This window comes from Papio anubis, chromosome 6, assembly GCF_008728515.1.
Source record: "Papio anubis isolate 15944 chromosome 6, Panubis1.0, whole genome shotgun sequence".
Taxonomy (NCBI): Eukaryota; Metazoa; Chordata; class Mammalia; order Primates; family Cercopithecidae; genus Papio; species Papio anubis.
In genome coordinates this window covers 55,688,436-55,710,667 of record NC_044981.1, presented here as the reverse complement: position 1 = coordinate 55,710,667, position 22,232 = coordinate 55,688,436, and the positions used below count along the sequence as shown (strand labels likewise).

The following is a 22,232-nucleotide window of genomic DNA, read 5'->3' as shown; positions in this document are numbered from 1 at the left end:
GTATCAACTTTTGGTAAACAATGGACCTCATATGCAACAGTGGTCCCATAAGATTATAATAGACCTGAAAAATTCCTATTGCCTAGTGGTGTCATAACCATCTTCATGTTGCAGCACAACACATTACTCATGTGTTTGTGGTGATGCTGTTGTCAGTTGTATAAAAGTATAGCACATGCAATTATGTACAGTACATAACACTTGAAAATTATAATAAACTCTGGTACTGGTTTATGTATTTACTATAATTTTTATTATTATTTTAGAGGGTACTGCTTCTTATAAAAGTATATTGATGATCCTGACTCTTTGTAGGTCTAAGCTAATATATGTGTTTGTCTTAGTTTTCAATAAAAAAGTTTTAAAAGTAATAAAACAATTTAAAAGTAGGGAAAAGCTTATAGAATAAGAATATAAAGAAAATATTTCTCTATAGCTGTACAAAGTTTTTGTGTTTTAAGTGTCATTACAATAGAGACAAAAAGTTAAAAATTTTAAAGTTTATACAAGTTACAGTAAGCTAAGGTGAACTGATTATTGACGAAAAAAAATTTCTTTTTAATGTAATATAGGCCGGGCTTGGTGGCTCATGCCTTAATCCCAGTACTCTGGAAGGCCAAGGTGGGCGGATCACCTGAGGTCAGGAGTTCGAGACCAGCCTGGCCAACATGGAGAAACCCCATCTCTACTAAAAATACAAAAATTAGCCGGGCTTGGTGGCACATACCTATAATCCCAGCTACTTGGGAAGCTGAGGCAGGAGAATAGCTTAAGCCCGGGAGGCGGAGGCTGCAGTGAGCAGAGATCGCACAACTGCACTCCAGCCTGGGCAACAGAGCGAGACTCCGTCTCAAAAAAAAAAAAAAAAAAAAATGTAGTATAGCCTAATTGTACAGTGTTTATAAAATCTACAGTAGAGTACAGTAACAACCTAGACCTTCACATTCACTCACCAGTCACTCACTCACTCACCCAGAGCAACTTCCCCATCCTGCAAGCTCCATTCAGGGTAAGTACCTTATACAGGTGTACCATTTTTATGTATTTTTATGTCTCTATGTTTAGATGCACAAATATTTAGCATTATGTTACAATGTCTACAGTATCCAGCACAATAACATGCTATACAGGTTTGTAGACTAGGAGCAACAGGCTACATGATATAGCATGGGTGACAAAAACTTTAAGCTGTCTTATGTATGTTCAAAGAACTAAAGGAAACCAGGAAAACAATGTATGAACAAAATGAAGAGTACCAATAATGAGGCAGAATTATTAAAAGCCCATCAAATAGAAACTCAGGAACTGAAAAATACAATAAATACAATGAAAAATCTTTAGAGGGGCTTAATGAATTTGAGTACAAAGAAGAAAGAGTCAGCAAATTTAAAGATAGGACAATTTAAATTATCCAGTATGCATAGGCATGGGGAAAGACTTCATGTCTAAAACACCAAAAGCAATGGCAGCAAAAGCCAAAATTGACAAATGGGATCTAATTAAACTGAAGAGCTTCTAAAGGAAACTACCATCAGAGTGAACAGGCAACCTACAGAATGGGAAAAAAATTTTGCAATCTCATCTGACAAAGGGCTGATATCCAGAACCTACAAAGAACTCAAACAAATTTACAAGAAAAAAACAAACAACCCCATCAAAAAGTGGGCAAAGGATATGAATAGACACTTCTCAAAAGAAGACATTTATGCAGCCAACAGACACATGAAAAAATGCTCATCATCACTCGCCATCAAAGAAATGCAAATCAAAACCACAATGAGATACCATATCACACCAGTTAGAATGGCAATCATTAAAAAATCAGGAAACAGCAGTTGCTGGAGAGGATGTGGAGAAATAGGAACACATTTACACTGTTGGTGGGACTATAAACTAGTTCAACCATTGTGGAAGACAGTGTGGCGATTCCTCAAAGATCTAAAGCTAGAAATACCATTTGACCCATTGCTGGGTATATACCCAAAGGATTATAAATCATGCTGCTATAAAGACGCATGCACACATATGTTTACTGTGGCACTATTCACAATAGCAAAGACTTGGAACCAACCCAAATGTCCATCAATGACAGACTGGATTAAGAAAATGTGGCACATATACACCATGGAATATTATGCAGCCACAAAAAAGGATGAGTTCATGTCCTTTGTAGGGACATGGATGCAGCTGGAAACCATCATTCTCAGCAAACTGTCGCAAGAACAGAAAACCAAACACTGCATGTTCTCACTCATTGGTGGGAACTGAACAATGAGAACACTTGGACACAGGAAGGGGAACATCACACACCAGGGCTTGTTGTGGTGCGGGGAGAGGGGGGAGGGATAGCATTAGAAGATAAACCTAATGTAAATGATGAGTTAATGGGTGCAGCACACCAACATGGCACATGTATACATATATAACAAACCTGCACGTTGTGCACATATACCCTAGAACTTAAAGTATAATATAATTAATTAATTAATTAATCCAGTATGTGTCTTGGTTTGGGTTCAGTCTAAATCATCAATCAGTCATCCAGTGTGAGGAACAGAAAGAAAAATGAAGAAAAGTAAACCGAGTCCAAGGGACCTGTGGGACACCATCAAGTGAACTAACATATGCATTACAGGAGTCTCGAGAGGGGAAGCGAAATAGGATCAGAAAGAATGTTTGAAGAAATAATGGTTGAAAAACTCCTAAATTTGATGAAAGAGGTGAATCTACATATCCAAGAAGCTCAATGAACTCTAAAGAGACCCACACTGAGACATGTTATAGTCAAACTGTCAAAAGCCAAAGACAATGAAAGCAACAAGAGAGAAACAACTCATCACATACAAGAGAGCCTTAATAAAATTACTAGCTGATTTCTTACAAAAAACCATGGAAACCAGAAAATAAGAATGTCAATCAAGAATTCTACATCTGACAAAACTATTCTTAAAGAAATTATCAGATAAACAAAAGCTACAGAATTTACTAGTAGACCTGCCCTATTAGAAATGCTAAAGAGAATCTCTCAGATTGAAATTAAAGAACATCAGACAGTAACTTGAAGCCATATGAAAAACTAAAGAGCACTTGTGAAAAATCTGTCTGTTTTCCTATTCTGTGGCTAGGTCTGTGTTCCCCTTACCTTCCTTTCTCTGTGCCTTAATTTCATTTACTTTGAGAGCAGTAATTATGGCAAACAAACAACAAAAACAACCAGTAGTAGGAGGTACAAGACATATAGAAATGGTGCCTCAATCATTTTAAAACTGTGGATGTAAGGCCAAATTACTTAATGTTTAGAAGCCTCAGTTTTTCATATAAAATGAAGAGAATTGTCTGACTCTCACAGGTTGTTAAGAGTAGTTTTGACTGCTATTAATTGAAGGAATTCTCCAAATAAAGCATATTGCTAACATTTATAGGAAGATGGTTTTGCATAGAAAATTATCTATGCAATGCTGTCCTCTGTCTCTTCCAGCAATTTGAGTCAGAATACCTCTAGTTAATAGACATACCTCTAGAGGAGATCTTAGGTGAAGATATAAATAATGACATAATGATCATCATAATCCCAGTAACAGTAGCAGCAACCAATATATACTATTTATCATATGTCATGTTATTCTAGTAAGGTAGGTATACTAATATTCCCATATTTAAAAGGAGGAAGCTGAAGCACAGTGAAGTTAAGTGACCTGTCCAATATTACACAACTTGTAAGCGCAGAGTTTTAGGCAGTATGAATCCAAAGACTGTACTTTTCACCACCACATTATGCGGCATCTGTTTTCTCTGTCAAGTACAGGAAATAGATTACGTAGGATTGTTATGACTGGCCTGTGTGGTCAGAGTTTGATATTGGTCTATGGGGAACAACAAAGAATAACACAAATCACGGAAGGAGGGGGATTACCCTAAGGCAAAAAGCCATAAGCAAATTTATCCTGTCTTCTGCCACTATTTCTCAGGCATTTACAGAGTTGTACTGGGAAAGGAAGGAATAAAAAGAGACTTAAGTGGTTGCTTAAATTTTTTTTCAGTTTTGTTATCAGGTGTAGACGAGAACATTATTTTGCTTCTGTGGTTCAGGGTCAACAAAATAACCCAATATTCTACAACAAAATAGACTCTATCTCAATTTCCCTTATCCATTTATAGGGAAATGGTGGCTCTAACATGTTTTAAGTTTGTTAAAAGTTTATTCATTTCACAAGCAATCATTTTGTGCCAAACACTGTGCTAGGTGCTGCTGAAGTAAAGATAAATAAAACATGATCCTACACCCTAAGGAGCTTACAGTCTGTGGAGATGAAAAATATAGACAGAAGTATTTTAAATCCATTTGGCCTCGTACAGAGGGAGCCCAGAATAGACAGTGATTGGCTGTGTCTAAAGATGGACAATCTAGGAAAGGCACTGACCATAGCAACCTAAGAGATGAAATTCGAGTTAGCTCTTCTGGGGTGATGAGGAGGGGAAAAAAAGAAGAATGTTAGAGAAAAGTGCAAAGGAGCCCATATTCCTTAACTTATGTGAAACATCGTGTGCTTCTCACACTTATTTTATATAAAGCATCAGGATATAAAACACAAACACCTTTGGTTTTTCTTGGAATTAAAGGATTTTATCCCCACCTCTATTTTAACTATGACAACTAGTTATAGGTTTAAAGTATCTTCTCTTGAATCCTATAAAAATAATTATTTTTCCAAACCAAATAATCACAAAAATGTAACATCTCCACCTCTAAACCATAAAATGCATTACATAGATAATATCTGGTACATATCCAGTTACACAAATCTCAGATTTCCTAGGTTAGGTAGGAGCCCACAAAACTGTGACGGCTTGTAACTATTTAAAAGTTGTAATTTTGCCTGGCATTTTCCATGGGATGAGTCACGAGGTGTCAAATAAAAGTTGCAAAATCTGAACTCTTTAGACGTTCAGTACTGTTTATCTTTTAGTGGCCTTGATAAACAACTTAATTGGCAGTTTTTGTTCAAAACGCACAAAAGTTCTTTCATTTGTTTAATTCATCATTATGTGGCTGCTAAGCATTGAGCTAGACCTTGAAAGACCATGCTGGGAAAAGAAGTTGGTCAAAAAACTTGCTTCCTTCCAATTAGGTGTAGATTTATTGCCAGTTTTGTTTAACCAATGAATTTGGCTATAAGGCAGAAAGACTACAGCTATCTACTTCATCTAATGGATGAATCGATTCCACTGCCAGACTCCATTTCCCAAACTCCTAATACCATAAAGCTCTAGTATGCTCTTAGTTAAACTAGTTATATTATCTGAGATCAAAGAAATGCAAAGAAAACCTATCAGTCGGGCCATTCTGTTTGTGTGTTCAGTCACATATTTCCATCCCTACTTTCCAGCCTCCACATTCCTACCCTACAGTCTCCAACAATAAACATTATACTGGAATGTACGTGAAGATTCCTACTGCTTTTCTTTAACGTCAAAGATGCTGATATAATACTTTCAACTTCTCCAGTGAAGCTCAAAGTATTTTCTAAGATCCATTATCTCATTTCCCCCTGGTTATTAAAAAGTGCAGTCTGTTATAGAAAAACCAAAGTAAAGAATGGTTACAAGACACAACCAAATAATGGTACAGCCAGCAAATGATTTGATGCCAAGTGACATAAAAAGTTCTCTTTAACCTATGGAAGGAAATAGCTTTTCCTTTAAGAAGAGTAAAAGAGAATTTTAATTTTTAGCGGGGCATCGCAGAAGCACACGCCTGTAATACCAGCTACTCTGGAGGCTGGGGCACAAGAATCGCTTGAACCCAGGTGGCAAAGGTTGCTGTGAGCTGAGATTGTACCACTGCATTCCGGTCTGGGTGACAGAGTGAGACTCTGTCTCAAAAAAAACCCAAAAACCAAAAACAAAAAAAAAAAAAACCCTTTTTAAAAAAATTTATTTAAAAAAGCCCATTACATTTAGATACAGGTGCTTGCTTTTAGAGTTCCACTGCCTGTCTTTTAATACTCTTAATACTATTCAAGATAAATAACAATTAGGAAATCAAAATTGTCTCCTAGCCCAGAGTTAGCAACCTTTTTCTTTTTAAAGGGTTAGAAAATAATTATTTGAGGAGGGCGGGGGTGGATGGGCTCTACTGTCTGTGCCACACTTACTCAACCTTGCAGTTGTGGTACAAAAGCAATAGCATAGACAATACTTAAATGTATGGCTGTGTTCCTAAAGATAGTGGACTGGATTTGATCCAAGGGCCATAATTGGGTGACACATTCTAGCTTTCTAAATTAGTATTACCCCTAAGTCATCTTACATGAAAAATGCAAAGCTATCCTTCAAACTGAGAAAATGTTTTAACTTGGGGGTAGAAGGGAGTAAGAGGGGTGAATGGGTGAGAGACAGAGAAATTTTAAAAAAAAATGCAAATACAGTCAAGCAGAAAAGAGATTAACTCTATTAGGTTACCTTCTGTGGATATAAATTCTTCTCCTATTGAAGTATTTTTGGCACCCATGTTATCATCACTGTCACATTCTGTAAAGAAGAATCAATATATGCAGTTATTGTCCCATAAATTTATGTATACTCAATATTATTTTCAATAATTTCTCATATCCAACCTTACTCATTACAATACAGTTCATTAGTGTTACACTACTTTCCCACACTAGGTTTTTTCCAATGCTTACCAAATATTATTAAAAATTGTGACAGATTAAATTCTCCCATAATTTGAAAATCATATGCATTCATCTCTATGGAGAAAACACCATAGGTTTTAATTAACAATGCCTCTTGCATAGCACAAGCTTACTTACCTGATGTCTTACATGCTTTCGTAATGAGAGACCAAAGGCTTTATAATACGGTATGACTGAAAAGGCACTGCAAAACTCACTTAAAATTTGAACCATGGAGCCTAAGGAGATTAATGTCTAAATGTCATGTGGGATCCCAAATGAGGTCCTGGGGTAGAAAAAGGATACTGAGGCCAGGTGTGGTTGTTCACACCTGTAATTCCAGCATTTTGGGAGGCCGAAGTGGGTGGATCGCCTGAGCTCAGGAGTTCGAGACCAGCCTGGGCAACATAGCAAAACCCTGTCTCTACCAAAAATACAAAAATTAGCCAGGTATGGTGGCACGTGCCTATAGTCCCAGTTACTTGGGAGGCTGAGGTAGGAGAACTGCTTGAACCTGGGAGGTGGAGGTTGCAGTGAGCTGAGATCACACCACTGCATTCCAACCTGAGTGACAGAGTGGGACCCTGTCTCAAGAAACGAAATGAGACGAGATGGGAAAAGAAAGAAAAGAGGTGAGGGGAAGGGAGAAAAGAAAAAGGACATTGGGGAAAACTAAAGGCTGGAATTAGTAATAATGTCCTAATGTTGTTCCATTAATCATGCCAAATGTATCACACTAATATACGATGTTACTAATAAGGGAAACTGAGTATGGGTACATGGAAACACTGTACTATCTTCACAACTTTTTTGTAAGTCTAAAACTATTCTCAAAAATAAAGTTCATCTTTAAAAAATTTGAAACATGGTACTATCAATGACCTAATATTTTGCTTATCACTTTAACTATATTTAAATCAATATATATTTATATCAAGATATAATTATACAAATATAAACAGATATGCATCTATATATATATGTGTCAGTGACTTGAATCAGCACTTAACTAAATACAAACCATATAGACATATTTGTTTCTATGCAAACTTAAAAACTTAAAATACACATTAAAAAGACATTTAAGTATCTATAAATAAAAATTAAATCACTATATTTCACTATATTCTTTTGCTGCAGAAATTTGTTTTTACAAGTCATCTTTGCTATGAATTCCAGCAAAATACTTCAAATATTTCAAGCAATGTTTTCGGTAAATAAAACATTACATTTACAAATTAAAGAACAAAATTAAACCTCTAAACCAGGGGTGTCCACTCTTTGGCTTGCCCGGGCCACATTGGAAGAAGATTGTCTTGGGCCACACATAAAATACACTAACACTAATGATAGCTGATGAGCAAAACAAAACAAAACAAACAAAACAAAACAAAACAAAAAACGCAAAAAAAAATACTCTCAATGTTTTAAGAAAGTTTATGAATTTGTGTAGGGCCACATTCAAAGATGAACTGCGCCACATGTGGCCCGTCGGCCGCAGGTTAAACAAGCTTGCTCTAAACATTAAGAACAAAAGGAAAATACCCACAGGTTTCTGTTATTACAATTTAAAGTCAAGGTCAGTCAAAAGCAGTATGTTACAACTCATCCAAACAATTTATCATTGCTTGCAAGGCCTAAGGCTACTCTTCAGGTTTGAATAATGACAAATCCTTGATTTGTCAAGGATTAACTTGACATGGGGTTGCAAATATTAATATCATAAAAGGTTTCTTTTGCCTCAGTCAACCCCCTCAGAAGAACAGAGAAAATCATAAATATTCTTTCTTATTTTCAGTACCTTTGCATGGAATTAGTTTTATCAAACATATTTTTATCATGGTGTCCAAAGAAACAACCTATAGCTTTCAGTAACAGGCTGAGGAAACAATAGGCAGACAGACTTTTAGAAATAATTCAACAATTATTTTAGGTAATACATATTCCACAGGCCATGATGATGCTTCAATCATCTACACTTTCTTAGCACCTAGGTGAATGTTTATGCTCTATATTTGTAAGATGGATTACAAAATCTGTGTAATTGGTATGACTCTATAGATACCAACCATACTTACTGCTTCTAATCCATTCATTCACAATGAAGTCACAACTAAATGGATATAAAAGTCTCAGGCTTATAAACAAGACCATCTAAGGAGCATACAGATTCAACGAAAATTATCTTGTAGTAACATCTTTTTCATTGTATGTAATTCTCAAGGGAGCAGATATTGGCCCAAATAAGAAAACACTAAAAACATTAACTTCTGTGTACCCTGGAACATTTACATCGATTAGAGGAAAGCTAGAGGAAGCAATGGGAAGCAGGTTTCTAGTGAATTTCTTTGAAACTGCATGTTGCAGTACTCAAAAAAGTTCACTGCAGTGCTTGTAGTTCTAGTGCCAACTTCTTGAGAAGCCTGTAAAGATAGTGCTCACTCGTTTAATTATGAAACAAAAGATCCTAGAGAAATTAGAATGCTAATTGCTTTCCTTGGCTATATTCAGGATATAATCACTTTACTTTTTAAAGCACCAGAACCTACAACCAAATCATTTTTTCTGACCAAAAAAAAAAGTGCATTCTTCCTGAATGTTATTTAAAAAGAAAAAACTTGTTTGATATCTTTATATAAATTCTGCAATGTCACTATACTGTGGTTTGAATATCTCCCATTACCTTCATTCTTCAAGGACATGGTTAGAGCCAGTAATTCACATTGGGTGGCTAGCTCTACATCATGAAATCCCGGTATTTGTGTCAGTGAAAGTCTCACCCTACTCGTTGATACTAATGAAAAGCAAAGCACTTGCTGTGCAGCTGCAGGTAGATTATTTAACCTTTCTGAACCTCTGCTTCCTTCCACACTTACAAAATGGGGTAATCCAACATCTACTTCACAGCTTGCAAAGCGGGTTAAAAAGCATGTGGAAGAAGTTCTTTAAACATATTTAAACATCTTTAAACACTACAAACATAAAAAGCAGTTAACACGGTGGCTGGTACATAGTAGGTCTTCAATAAACTACAATAAACTTCAATAAACTTTTTTCAATAAAAAAGTTCACTTTTTTTTTTCTTTCAACATTTAAGTGACAAGTTATATCTGCTCTGAAACATAAGGCTTGAGTTAGAATAAAGAAACATTTAGGAATAAAATGTAAATGGTCTAAGAAAGTCTACCTAGCTTCTCTGATTGGGATTACCAGAAAGGATCCATGTATCTTAAGTGTTAAGAAAGTGAGGAAAAGTACAATATAAAATAGAAATGATGAAGGATAAGAAGACCAAGGTGGGGGCAGAAATTAAAGTTAACAGATTTTTTAAATGTCTCTACAAGAATTTATACATATATCACAGCTGTAATTAAAATGTTCATGTTGAAACCCTGATGCTTACAAGGAGAGAAAAGAACTTTTACCCTAATTAACCAAGTGGGAGGCATAAAAAAGTACCAGTAATAAAGCTACTTAACCTTTCCTCTCCCCACCACGCAAAAAACAATGCCTTAGGAACAAATGACTGGACACCGATATACAAAACCAGCAACTCCAAATATTTGTATTTTTCCTGAAATAAGTACCTCTGGAAAGACTTTCAATTAACAGAGAAATTAACGAAGACTAATTTCTCCTAGTATGATACCATACGATCATTGATTCTGATTACAATATTCCAAAGATCCTATTTATACAGCAATCTTCAGTCTAATAAAAACCACTTTTTAGTCCTGCTAATGGTAAATTTCTGAAAACGTATAAAGAATAAGAGACTCAAACTTGTATCACTTCTCTATGCTATGGTGAAAAATTCAAAAATCTGAAAAATCACCAGCCTGGCTGTATAATAACAAATATGAGAGAACTTATCACTCTATGTTACTTATAGCAGGGGTCCCCAACCCTAAAGTCATGGACCAGTACCAGTCTGTGGCCTGTTAGGAACTGGGCCGCACAGCAGGAGGTGAGTAGCAGGTGAGCCAGCATTACCACCTGAGCTCCTCCTCCTGTCAGATCAGCAGCGGCATTAGATTCTCATAGGAGCACAAACCCTATTGTGAACTGCACATGCAAGGGGATCTAGGTTGTGCGCTCCTTATGAGAATCTAATGCCCCACCTCCTGCCTCCATCCATGGAAAAATTGTCTTCCATGAAACCAGTCCCTGGTGCCAAAATGGTTGGGGATTGTTGACTTACAGTATAAACTTAGGTTACATCCCAAAGGACAATTTTGTTTGTTGATTGGCAACTAGAAGCATTGAGACCACAAATCCCTTGAAATTGTATGCAATGTAGTATATATATGTTTATTTTGGGGGAAGGAAGGTATAGAAAGTTTTCATCAGATCCTCAAAAAGGTCCAGTGACCCCTTCATCCCAAAAACCATATTGCCTTAAGAAACTGACTGGCTGTCAAATCTGAAAACAAGAAGGAACACTATGTTTAGCTATGTGCAAGGAGTTAGCCTGGCATTCTTTAGTAACAAAAATTATATTAGTGGACATTGAGAGATTTACTGAGTCCCATTATATATTAAATACCATTCCTTAATAGAAACTATCACTCAACTATTCACAAAGCTATTTGTTAGGAAAGGAAATGGAATAAAAAGTTACCCAAGAAAATGATTTTTCTTTGATTCCTTATAAAGTTCACTACAGGCAATTTGATGGTTTTAAGTCTTCCATGAAGAAAAAATTTGGTCTTAAATCAGATAACTAAGCCTGAATATACTATGATTCAGTGTAACATTAAAAATGTAGTGGCTAGGAATCACATTTTCTTTTTATGGTAGTAATAATAAAAAATAGCTATTATTTGTTAAATAGCTAAAGTGCTTTATATACTGTGCTAAACACTTTACATACATCACTATTACAACCATATAAATACAAAAAAATGAGGCTCCAAAAAAGTAACATGCCTGAAATCGCACTGCTAGGAAACAGCAAAGTTAGCATTTGAACCAAAGCCTATATCCTTCTTCATGCAGTGCACAATCTCTGTATGTCACAAAAATTAAGAATAAGTACACATGTGCATCCAAAAAGTAGTTAGTTCAAATGAGTACTGAGTATGGGTGATTTAAAAAAAAAAAAAAGAATATCTAGAACATAAGAGTCATTTGGAACGGCATAATCAGCAGATATTAATAACCTATATCTTACCTCCAACCCTAATATACCCATGAAAGCCTACTCATATTCACCTCTCATTCCAAACATAATTGAAATAGAGGCAAAACGCTAACAGCTTTCACATTTGGAGTTACAAATGTTCCCAAAAGCAGAAGCGTAAGAGAAGGAAAGGGAGGTTGGCCTTGTGTGGCAAAAGTCAAACTTTATCTTACAGGATATTAAGTAGATGTTGAGGACTGGGAAGGGGATGGCAAAAGAGTAGAAGAGGTGTTTTGATTTTTGTTTGTTTATTTTTGAGATGAAGTTTTGCTCTTATTGCCCAGGTTGGAGCACAATGGTGTGATCTCAGCTCACTGCAACCTCTGCCTCCTGGGTTCAAGTGATTCTACTGCCTCAGCCTCCCAAGTAGCTGGGATTACAGGCAACAGCCACCATGTCCAGCTAATTTTTGTATATTTAGTAGAGACGGGGTTTCACCATGTTGACCAGGCTGGTCTTGAACTTCTGACCTCAGGTTATCCACCTGCCTTGGTCTCCCAAAGTGCTGGGATTACAGACGTGAGCCACTGCACACAGTGGCTTTTGTTTGTTTGTTTGTTTTGTTGTTGTTAAGAAAAAAGAAATTCACAGATAGAAAAAACAAGTGAAAACAAAAATTAAAGAGGAAGTGACATAAAGATACAAGAGTTCATTTTCTTTTATAATCTTCCATCATTACTCTGCTTTAAAGAGTATAAAGAGCATAGATTACTGATTCCTAACTTTGCAGAAGTGAATTGATCCACTATAATCAGTGACTAGAGCAAAATTCTCCAAAATGGGTTTTCAATCAAAATGTACTTCCAAATATATTGAAAGAAAAAAAAATCTAGGAGGCAAGCAGAGTTGAAAACTTTAAAAAAGGCACACAATAAAAATGCCAAAAAGCCACTATTTTTCATTAAGGTAATTCATTAATATCTTCAAACCTTATTCATGAATTTAAATTATTAGGATATTTAAACATTAATTATTCTATCCATATTTCTTCAGAGATTACGAAAAAGAGAGGTATAGCTCAGTGGTAGAACATTTGACTGCAGAAATTATGAAAAATGAAAAACAAAACTTCTGAATCCTTAGAATTACATCTTTTCTTATATACTAGGAAGTGAAAATGGACATCAGCACTCCTTTCACTGAATAATCTCACAAAGGTACAGAAGAAAGTGCAAGGCCCAGCAATAAGACAGAATGTACCCACTTCTCTAAGGACCTAAAAGCCTAACAGCATTTCATTTTGTCACTGTCAACCTCCTAAATGATCACCTTTTTTATTGCTTTCCGGTTTTCAACTGTAAACACACTGCTTTCTAAAAGACTGAAGGTCAATTTGGAATTTCAGGAACAAAGTGAAGATGTGAATTCTGAGCTCTTAAAATTATAGTAACATACTATAACGCATGAATATATATTTTATATACATCAATAGAGATTTTATCTACTAGATCAAAAAAAGGCTCCAGAAAATTATTATGAATTCATCCTCCTCCTAAAACACTAAAGAATGAAAGTGAGATTTTAAAAAAAAAGATAAGTAAGATAGAAGTAAGAGAACATGATGGTTTAGTAAGCAGGCAACAGTTCACTAGCGGACAGTAGTTTATTGGTTTTTCTCAGCAGTGAAGTCTCCTCCTCTTGGGTGGTTTGCACTGTGACTGCAGCTGCGTACCTTTGGTGGTATCAGATATGCTATTTAACAAGGCACACATCATATCTCCCTCTAAGTGGTGAGGGTTTAGTATATGAGCTGGCCTCTGAGTCTTCTTAAATTGATTCTCTAGCTCCAGAAAACCTTGATCTCCTGAGAGGATGGTGAAAGGAATTTGCTTGGGTAGTTGTTCATCTAGACGGCCAGCCTAAGTTAGAACAAATGGCACAGGTTGATAAAAAATCAGCACGAGTTTCAAAACAAGTTATATCTATTCACAATGAACACATACCTAGGAAGGTATATTAAGCTTGTTCCCTAATCCCTACCAAAGTATGACACAAAGATCTCCTTCGGCTGGGTGAGTGACTCACGCCTGTAATCCCAACACTTTGAGAGGCTGAGGCAGGTGGATCGCTTGAGGTCAGGAGTTCAAGACCAGCCTGGCCAACATGGTGAAACCCAGTCTCTCTTACAAAATGCAAAAATTAGCTGGGTGTGGTGGCATGTGCTTATAATCCCAAGCTGGATTCTCCAGGCTGAGGCTGGAGAATCGTTTGAACTTGAGAGGTAGAAGTTGCAGCTGAGATTGCGCCACTGCCCTCCAGCCTGGGCGACAGAGTGAGACTCCATTTCAAAAAGAAAAAAAAAAAGAAAACAGAGAGAAAGACTTCCTTCATAAATTAAATACCCCACATTTAATCAAATATAAGATGCTATTAAATTATATGATAAGCTATTTTATGTGCCATAAAAAGAAAAAGCCAAAATGGAAGTCCAACAGACTTCACATAAAGTTGGAATACCAATGGGCTATACACTCAATGTAAGGGTAAATAAGAAATAAATCTGTCATAGAGAAAAGGTAAGCAAGGCAATTTGCATGATTCAATCTTGGCACTAGATAGAGGGAAAAAGAAATCTTTTGTTGTTTAAACCATAAGCTGTAGTCAACAAGTTTGCCGAGTAAATTCACATTATCAGTGTGACATGTAAGTCCTCAAGCAAAAAATGTAAAGTGGGTCTCAGTTTGGCAGTTTCTCTAGGTACCTGGCAGAGGCAGAAGCAAATGTAAATTCTATCTAGGCCAACAGTGATTGTTAAGGTACCTCTTAATTTTAGAGATACTAAAATATGAAAATGTCTTAATATATATCAAATACAGTATCATCAGCGGGTGCAGTGGCTCACACCTGTAATCCCAGCACTTTGGGAGGCCTAGGCGGGCGGATCACTTCAGGCCAGGAGTTTGAGACTAGCCTGGCTAACAGGGAGAAACCCCATCTACTGAAAATACAAATATTAGCCGAGCATGGTGGTATGCTCCTGTAGTCCCAGCTACTTGGGAGGCTGAGGCACAACAATCGTTAGAGCCCAGGGGGCTGAGGTTGCAGTGAGCTGAGATTGCGCCACTGCACTCCAGCCTGGGCAACAGAGCGACACTGTCTTAAAACCAAAAAACAGTATCATCTCTTGATCATTTATCCCACAAATAGTTGAGTATCTACCATGGATAGCTGAAGGTTTGCTAGAAGTTGAGGATAAAGCAATAAAAATATGCTATGGGGTCCTGCCTTCATAATAGTCACAGGTAGAACCTGAAGTACTGAAGAATGGTCTATAACTCTCATTACAATTCAAGTGGGAAAAAAATGCAAGTGGGTGTGAGATTCACATTAGATTTTGAATAAAACAATGACTCACATGCATACATATGGCAAAATCAGCAGCATCTTTTCTTTTACTACAGCGAGGATGAAGGAAGAAGCATCCAATCCTGTTCAGGTAATTATAAATTTTACAGTTGAGTGGAGGCTTCCAATTGGTGTTTCCTCCTATTAATTTCAGAAAAAGCAAAAATGATAATCAAACAGGAGAGGAAAGGCCAAAAATTTTATCAAGAAAAAACATATACTAGAAAAAAAACTTTTCTAGAGGCAAAGTACTAAATCAGAATGTGGAAGAACTCCATCCGAGCATAAGCATCAACATCTTGTTGCTGTACAGTCTTGAGAAAGTGGACTAAATTCCCTGAATCTGTCAACTCATCTTAAAACTCACATGGATATTAAGCAAAATCAAAAGTAATGTGTGCAAGAATTCTTTGAATGGCATTATTCTGTAAGTGTAAGCATAAGTGGTTTTTACAAATGTCATCACTGTTCAATGCAGAAATGATGGGCAATCACCAAAGCTCAACTTACTAAAGCAATTATACTGGCTAACTTATCCAGGTCAGCATGTTTCTATCTTTAATCCCAATCTTTCTCTTTACATGCTATTTTCTATCAAACACGAACAACAGCAGATGCTCACTATACTAATCCTCTGTAAACCAAAGAAGCCTCTCCCCCAGGTTTGGTCAACAATTTGTAAAGAGGTTTAGATGAAGCTGAACACTTAAGAACAGCAAGGATGAACTGAAGAGGCAGTTATGACATGTTGAAAATGACATTAGTCCTGTAGCTGAAAGGCCAAATTTCAAAAGCTAACTCTGCTATTTATTAGTTTTAAAACTTTGAGGGAAAAAAACAAAAACAAAAACAAAACATCTGCTTCTCTGTATTTTAAAAGGGATAAAACCATAATAATCAGTAACCATATTAGTACAAAGCCACAGTGCCTGACACACTTTAGGTGTTGAATAAAGGCTTTTTCAATCAGTATCAAAAGATCCATGAACTGTTTCTTTTTTTTTTTTTTTGAGACGGAGTCTCACTGTCTTGCCCAGGCTGGAGGGCAGTGGCGCGACCTCGGCTGCTCGCTCTCTTGCCCAGGCTGGAGGGCAGTGGCGCGATCTCGGCTGCAACTTCTAGCTTCGCCTCCCGGGTTCACACCATTCTCCTGCCTCAGCCTCCCAAGTAGCTGGGACTACAGGCAACCGCCACCACACCTGGCTAATTTTTTGAATTTGTTTTTAGTAGAGACGGGGTTTCACTGTGTTAGCCAAGATGGTCTCGATCTCCTGACCTCACGATCTTCCCACCTCGGCCTTCCAATGTGTTGGAATTACAGGCGTGAGCCACCGCGCCCAGCCAAAAGATCCATAAACTTTTGAGTCACCAGATAGAGCTAACATTTACCACAGAGGCATGTAGAGAAAATGACTCTAGCAGAGTAACTATAATACAAAAGAACAATATTCCAATTATGTTCCTATGATCTATACAGGAAGGTTTAAGGGGAGGCTTTTAAACTGAACTATAGTCTAAGAGCTGGGAAAAACGGTTTTCTTTTGTTTTTCTTATTAACCGTACCTTGAAAGCCCCAAATAAATGTTCCTTGGTTTAGATGCCCTGGTAGATGACCAAAAAAGTTTGACCAGTTATCAAAATCTACAAAGACTATATGAGTCATGGTTCTCAGGTAATCCAAATCTGGAAGCTCAACAATTTCTTCCTCTGAGAAGAGAGAAATATCAACATGAGTTCAGTAAGAATTTGCTAAAATCATTCTGATTTCAAGTCCAAAAGATATTAGAAGGCTAACATGCAAAAATACTAACCTTGAATGTTACTCATTTCTATCTAAACCTTTTTGTGAAATCCAAATCTGTACATGACACCATTTACACTTAAATCAGATAAAAATATTGTGAATATTTCACAAATTTTGATTATATATCCTTCTTGCAAATATTTTCCATCAACTCTAAGGCTTGTTAAAAAGTCATTTATACAGGGAATTTTTTAAAAACATTAATGTACTAGAAGAACTAGAAAACCAAGTTTTAAGGTTAAATAAGCAAAAACTACCACCACCCATATAAAATTCCAAAGTTACCTATTAAGAACATTTTCACCACCAGAATTTGGTTCTTTTCCCAGTCTAAACTGATTTATTAGTAGCCTTCTAGGTCTATGATTAAACACCCTAGAGAGCAGAAATAAGATCACCTGGAATCCTGCTCCCATAAAGCAGTGCTACAAATAGGTGCCAGTGGTACAGTGCCACCTCCCCCTATAAACACATCTTCTTGCTTCTCTCAGATTCTTCTTTCACCTTCCCCCATGCCCCAACTCTCATTCTCTCTCCCCTTTATCTTTTTTCATACTTTTCCACTTTGACAAGGCCTTAAAGTTTCCTGTGGTAATAATGCAAACTTTAGAATGTTATATTATTTAAAAAATGAATAGTTTCTATTCTAATAGTTCCCTCGAATATACTACTGCCATTCCCTTCCATTTCCAAGCCACCTTATGTCTTTTCTCTAACTTCTGAGTAACTCTAGATTTAGATATTGCATTTTCTATCAAATGCAGACTAACACAAATTCCAAAAACAAAAAGTAAACAGAAGCACACAAAAAAAAGGCCAAAGAGAATATAAAATGGCGTAACCAGTGTTTCACTGTTTAGAGTTGACTAGGTAGCTCATGATTTAATTATCACTGAAAATATGCCATGACTAAAGGTGATGTTAAAATCTACATACACTATAGAGCAAGAATGTAAAAATTCAATAGTTCATAAAAATACATTACTGGCCAAAATTTGCACATATTCTCACTGTATCCAAATACACTACATTGTATAACTCACCAAGAGTTAATATTTATTTAAAAGAATATAGATTTACGTCGGGTGTGGTGGCTCACACCTGTAATCCCAACACTTGGGGAGGCGAAAATGGGAGGATTGCTTGAGGCCAGGAGTTTGAAACCAGCCTGGGCAACATAGTAAAATCCCATCTCAATAAAAAAAAATTTAAAAATAAAAGAATATACACTTAAAATTATACTCTAAACAAAACAAATTATACTTCTAAACAAAATAAAAACTTAACACCTGCCTAGACTTACTTAATCCTATCATATGGAAGACAGAAAGACTGGAGTAAGTACAAAGAAGGAATTCATATTTCAATTTTCCCCCTGGTTTCTTGCTACCACTTTAATTCTACCTCTAATTGCTATTTTAATTGTATGTTAAAGCTTTGCTTCCAAGTTAATCATAACAAAAATATACAAATACTGAAATGACCTTTAAAATTTCTCACACTGAAGAATATGGCCAAATAGAAACAAAAAGAATTCACATGATTTATCTTTTTAGTGAATCCAAATATTACAAGAAAAACCTAAACGATATTAATACTAGGATAACTTTGAAATCTAACTTTCAGAAAGACTATCGACTTCCTTCATCTTCAAAATCTCCACACCTTTTGTAAAATAAAATGATATCTAAAATATATATTATTTAAAGCCAATATATACTCTTTGTCCCCTTAAGTTTAGAAAGTGGATAAATGTAGCAGTAGGAATACAAACCCCTAAAATGTATATACCGTAGTAATTAACATATCATCAAGAAGTTATCCTATTTCTTGCTTCAAAATCGAGGTGGGTACATTGTAAGTTTCAATATTAGTATATGAAATTTGCACAGAGCTTTAAAGCCATACCTATATTCTGATAGCTTAGGTCATTCTCAACTCCTTTCTCCAGGTCTAAACTTTTTGAATAGTTTACTGCCTGTTTCAGTTTTCTCTCTGTATGTGAGGCACTGGCAGTAAACTTGTACAGCTTTGACTTTTCAGATCCAAAGTGAGCCACACTAGGTTTCTGTAAGAAGCAATGTTTTCTATGGAAATGCTGCTGCGCACTCTCAGGATCATGAAATGCTTTGGTGCAGGTGCCACACTTGATTACGTACTGCTGCTCCTCCTCATCACTCTTTTCTTTGTGCACTTGATGGATATGATTGTTCATGTCGGTTAAATTCTGTGTTGTTGCCGAACATAAACTGCAGCGAAACCAAAGTTTTCCTTTATCCAGCATGATTTGGAGACATCTACTATAATCTTCTTTTCTGTTGACTTTACAGATGTAACTCTCACGGCAACCACAGGTTAACTGGTTACTCGTCTCTACTACTGGAAAATCTTCTTCAGTTTTAATTGAAGTTTCAGTTTTTTCTGACACAAATACATAGTCTATGCTGTGGTGCTCCTCATAATGACTCAAAAATGCTTCTTCCACGTTAAAGATAAGATCACAAAGCCCACAGAAGTATTTAATCTTTATCTCATTGTCATGCTCATCTTGGCAATGTCGGTACAATGTTTCTATCTTATGAAAAGGCTTTCTGCAGTGAGCACAGCTGTATCTATGAAACTTGTGGCTTGCCAAAGACATGCAGTGCTGTTTTACATATTCCTGGGAATCAAACATATCTTCACAAATCCGGCATTGCCATTTGCCCCTTGGAGAACTATTTGCCAGGGAATGATCAATAATAGCAATAGCTGATGAAGGCTTGTTAGCAGTCAAATTACCCAATGTTGTAGAAGATGATGGCAAAGTTTCACCTTCTACCTCATCCATCTCATAAAAATATCGGTGTCCATTATGAAATTCAGTCACATGTGCCATGATAGTATCTTTCCTTGTTAACTCCTTTTTGCATGTCCGACACCAGAAAAAAAAGTTATTTAAATGTGCTCCTCCATGAATCCGGCTCATGTGTAAACGAATGACCCCCGAATCATCACATACCTTTCCACAGACCACACATTTATAACCCATTGTGTTTGCTGAGAAAACATGCTTTTCTACTGCATCTTCACTTGGGAATCGCTGATTGCATTCACAGAACCAGGTTTTAACTACTGACTTTTCTTTCTGGACACAAGCGATACCTTCATGGCTTTTATCTTTTAAATTCATCTTCTTTTTTGGAATGGCAATGCACTCCTGTGAGCTAGATTCTTTAACAGACATGGTTCTTTTAAGTGATGAAAATTTTGATTGATCCAACAATAAATGCACGTCAGAAGAAGGATCCTTGTTCCCTTCGCTGCTGTGGCAATAGAGTAAGACTGATTCTTCCACTGAGTTAATGACTCGGACTTTGTGTCCTGAATTCTGCTTATGATTGTGGGTGCTGGTTTCATCCACGAAGACTTGATTGCAATCTGGACAATAACCTCTTAATATGAATTTCTCTGCAACCTGGGTAATGCTCTTCTCAGCTACAGCTACAGGCCCAGCATTTCGACAACGAACTCTAAATTAGATAAAAAGAAATAGAAACTCTTTGAGAAGTATTTTGTAAACATACCATTGCTGCATTTTATTGCAGGAACTATAAAATAACCAATGTATATATAAGCACTAAAAGATACTTTTCAATAAAGATGCAGATGACATAATGATGTTCTATCACCTCAAATACTTGACTATTATCTGCATTTTATCTATTTCTAGTTAAAATACAAAAGGCTAAAACTAGATTCAAATTTTTTAAAATTCAGGCAAATTTTAGAAAACTAAAATCTGTGTCAAAAGCACTGACAGAGGACCTTATTGAACAGGCAAATTATTAGACTCTCCATGGTAATTAAACTGTATGAAAGAACACTATGGTTAAGATTCTAGACAACCCAGAACCTATTCTTTAATAATTGATTAATGTTGATACTATAAGGCTGTAGTAACCAAAACAACATGCACTGGTGTAAAAACAGACACACAGATCAATGGAACAGAACAAAGAACCCAGTAATAAAGCCACATACCTACAAACTACTGATCTTTGACGAAACTGACAAAAATACACACTGGGGAAAGGACGCTCTATTTAATAAATGGTGCTGAGAAAACTGGATAGCCATATGCAGAAGAATAAAATTGAACCTATATCTTTCATCATATACAAAAAATAACTCAAGATGGATTAAAGACTAAGACCTGAAACTATAAAAATTCTAGAAGAAAGCCTCGGAAAACCCCTTCTGGACAATGGCCTAGGCAAAAAATTTATGACTAAGTCCTCAAAAGCAAATGCAACAAAGCCCTAAAATAGACAAATCGGACTTAAAAGCTTAAGCATAGCAAAACAAATAATCAAGAGAATAAAGACAACTTATAGAATGGGAGAATATCGGCAAACTATGCATCTGACAAAGGACTAATATTCAGAATCTACTAGGAACTTAACAAGAAAAAAACCCACAAATAATCCCATTAAGAAGTGGGCAAAGGACATGAACAGACATTTTTCAAAAGAAGACATACAAGTGGCCCATAAATACTCAACATTACTAATCATCAGAGAACTTCAAATTAAAACAACAATGCGATACCATCTTACACCAGTCAGAATGGCTGTTATTAAAAAGTCAAAAAACAACTGATGTTGGCAAGGACACAGAGAAAAGGGACCACTTATACACTGCTGGTGGGAATGTAAATTAGTACAACCTCTATAGAAAACAATATGGAAATTTCTCAAAAAAAAACAAAAATAGAACCACACTTTGATCCAGCAGTCCCACTACTGATATCTACCTAAAGAAAAAGCAAGCATTATATCAAAAAGACACCTACCGTTGTACATTTACCACAGCACCATTCACAATAGCAATAATGAATGGAATCAACCTAAGTGTCCATCAACGGATTATTGAATAAAGAAAATATGGCATATATACCATGGAATACTACTCAGTCATAAAAAAGAATGAAATCATGCCTTTTGAAGCAACATGTATGGAACTGGAGGCCATTTTCCTAAGTGAAATAACTCAGAATGTCAAATACTGAAAATTTTCAGTTCTAAGTGGGAGTTAAACAATGGGTACACATGGACATATAGAGTAGAATAATAAATAGACATTGAAAACTCCAAAAGGTGGGAGGTTAGGAAACAGGTAAGGGTTGAAAAATAACCTATTGAGTACAATGTTCACTATTTGGATGACAGGTACATTAAAAGCC

The 22,232-nt window shown here is 36.2% G+C and overlaps 1 protein-coding gene across 11 annotated transcripts in view; it reads right to left on the bottom strand.

The window, feature by feature from the left end:
• The window catches only part of ZNF451 (zinc finger protein 451), a 125,661-nt gene that overhangs the window by 5,781 nt on the left and 97,648 nt on the right, over positions 1 to 22,232 (bottom strand). For 9 of the 11 annotated variants that reach the window (XM_017957962.2, XM_017957964.3, XM_009205415.4 and 6 more), the window contains 5 exons: positions 18,917 to 20,520; positions 16,768 to 16,911; positions 15,215 to 15,345; positions 13,532 to 13,718; positions 6,463 to 6,531 (listed from right to left, as the gene is read on the bottom strand). In XM_017957962.2, the coding sequence (XP_017813451.1) occupies positions 6,463 to 6,531; positions 13,532 to 13,718; positions 15,215 to 15,345; positions 16,768 to 16,911; positions 18,917 to 20,520 (2,135 nt within the window). The remainder of the gene's footprint in view (positions 1 to 6,462; positions 6,532 to 13,531; positions 13,719 to 15,214; positions 15,346 to 16,767; positions 16,912 to 18,916; positions 20,521 to 22,232) is intronic. The other 2 variants (XR_002521343.2, XM_021936776.2) reach the window with 2 other exon arrangements.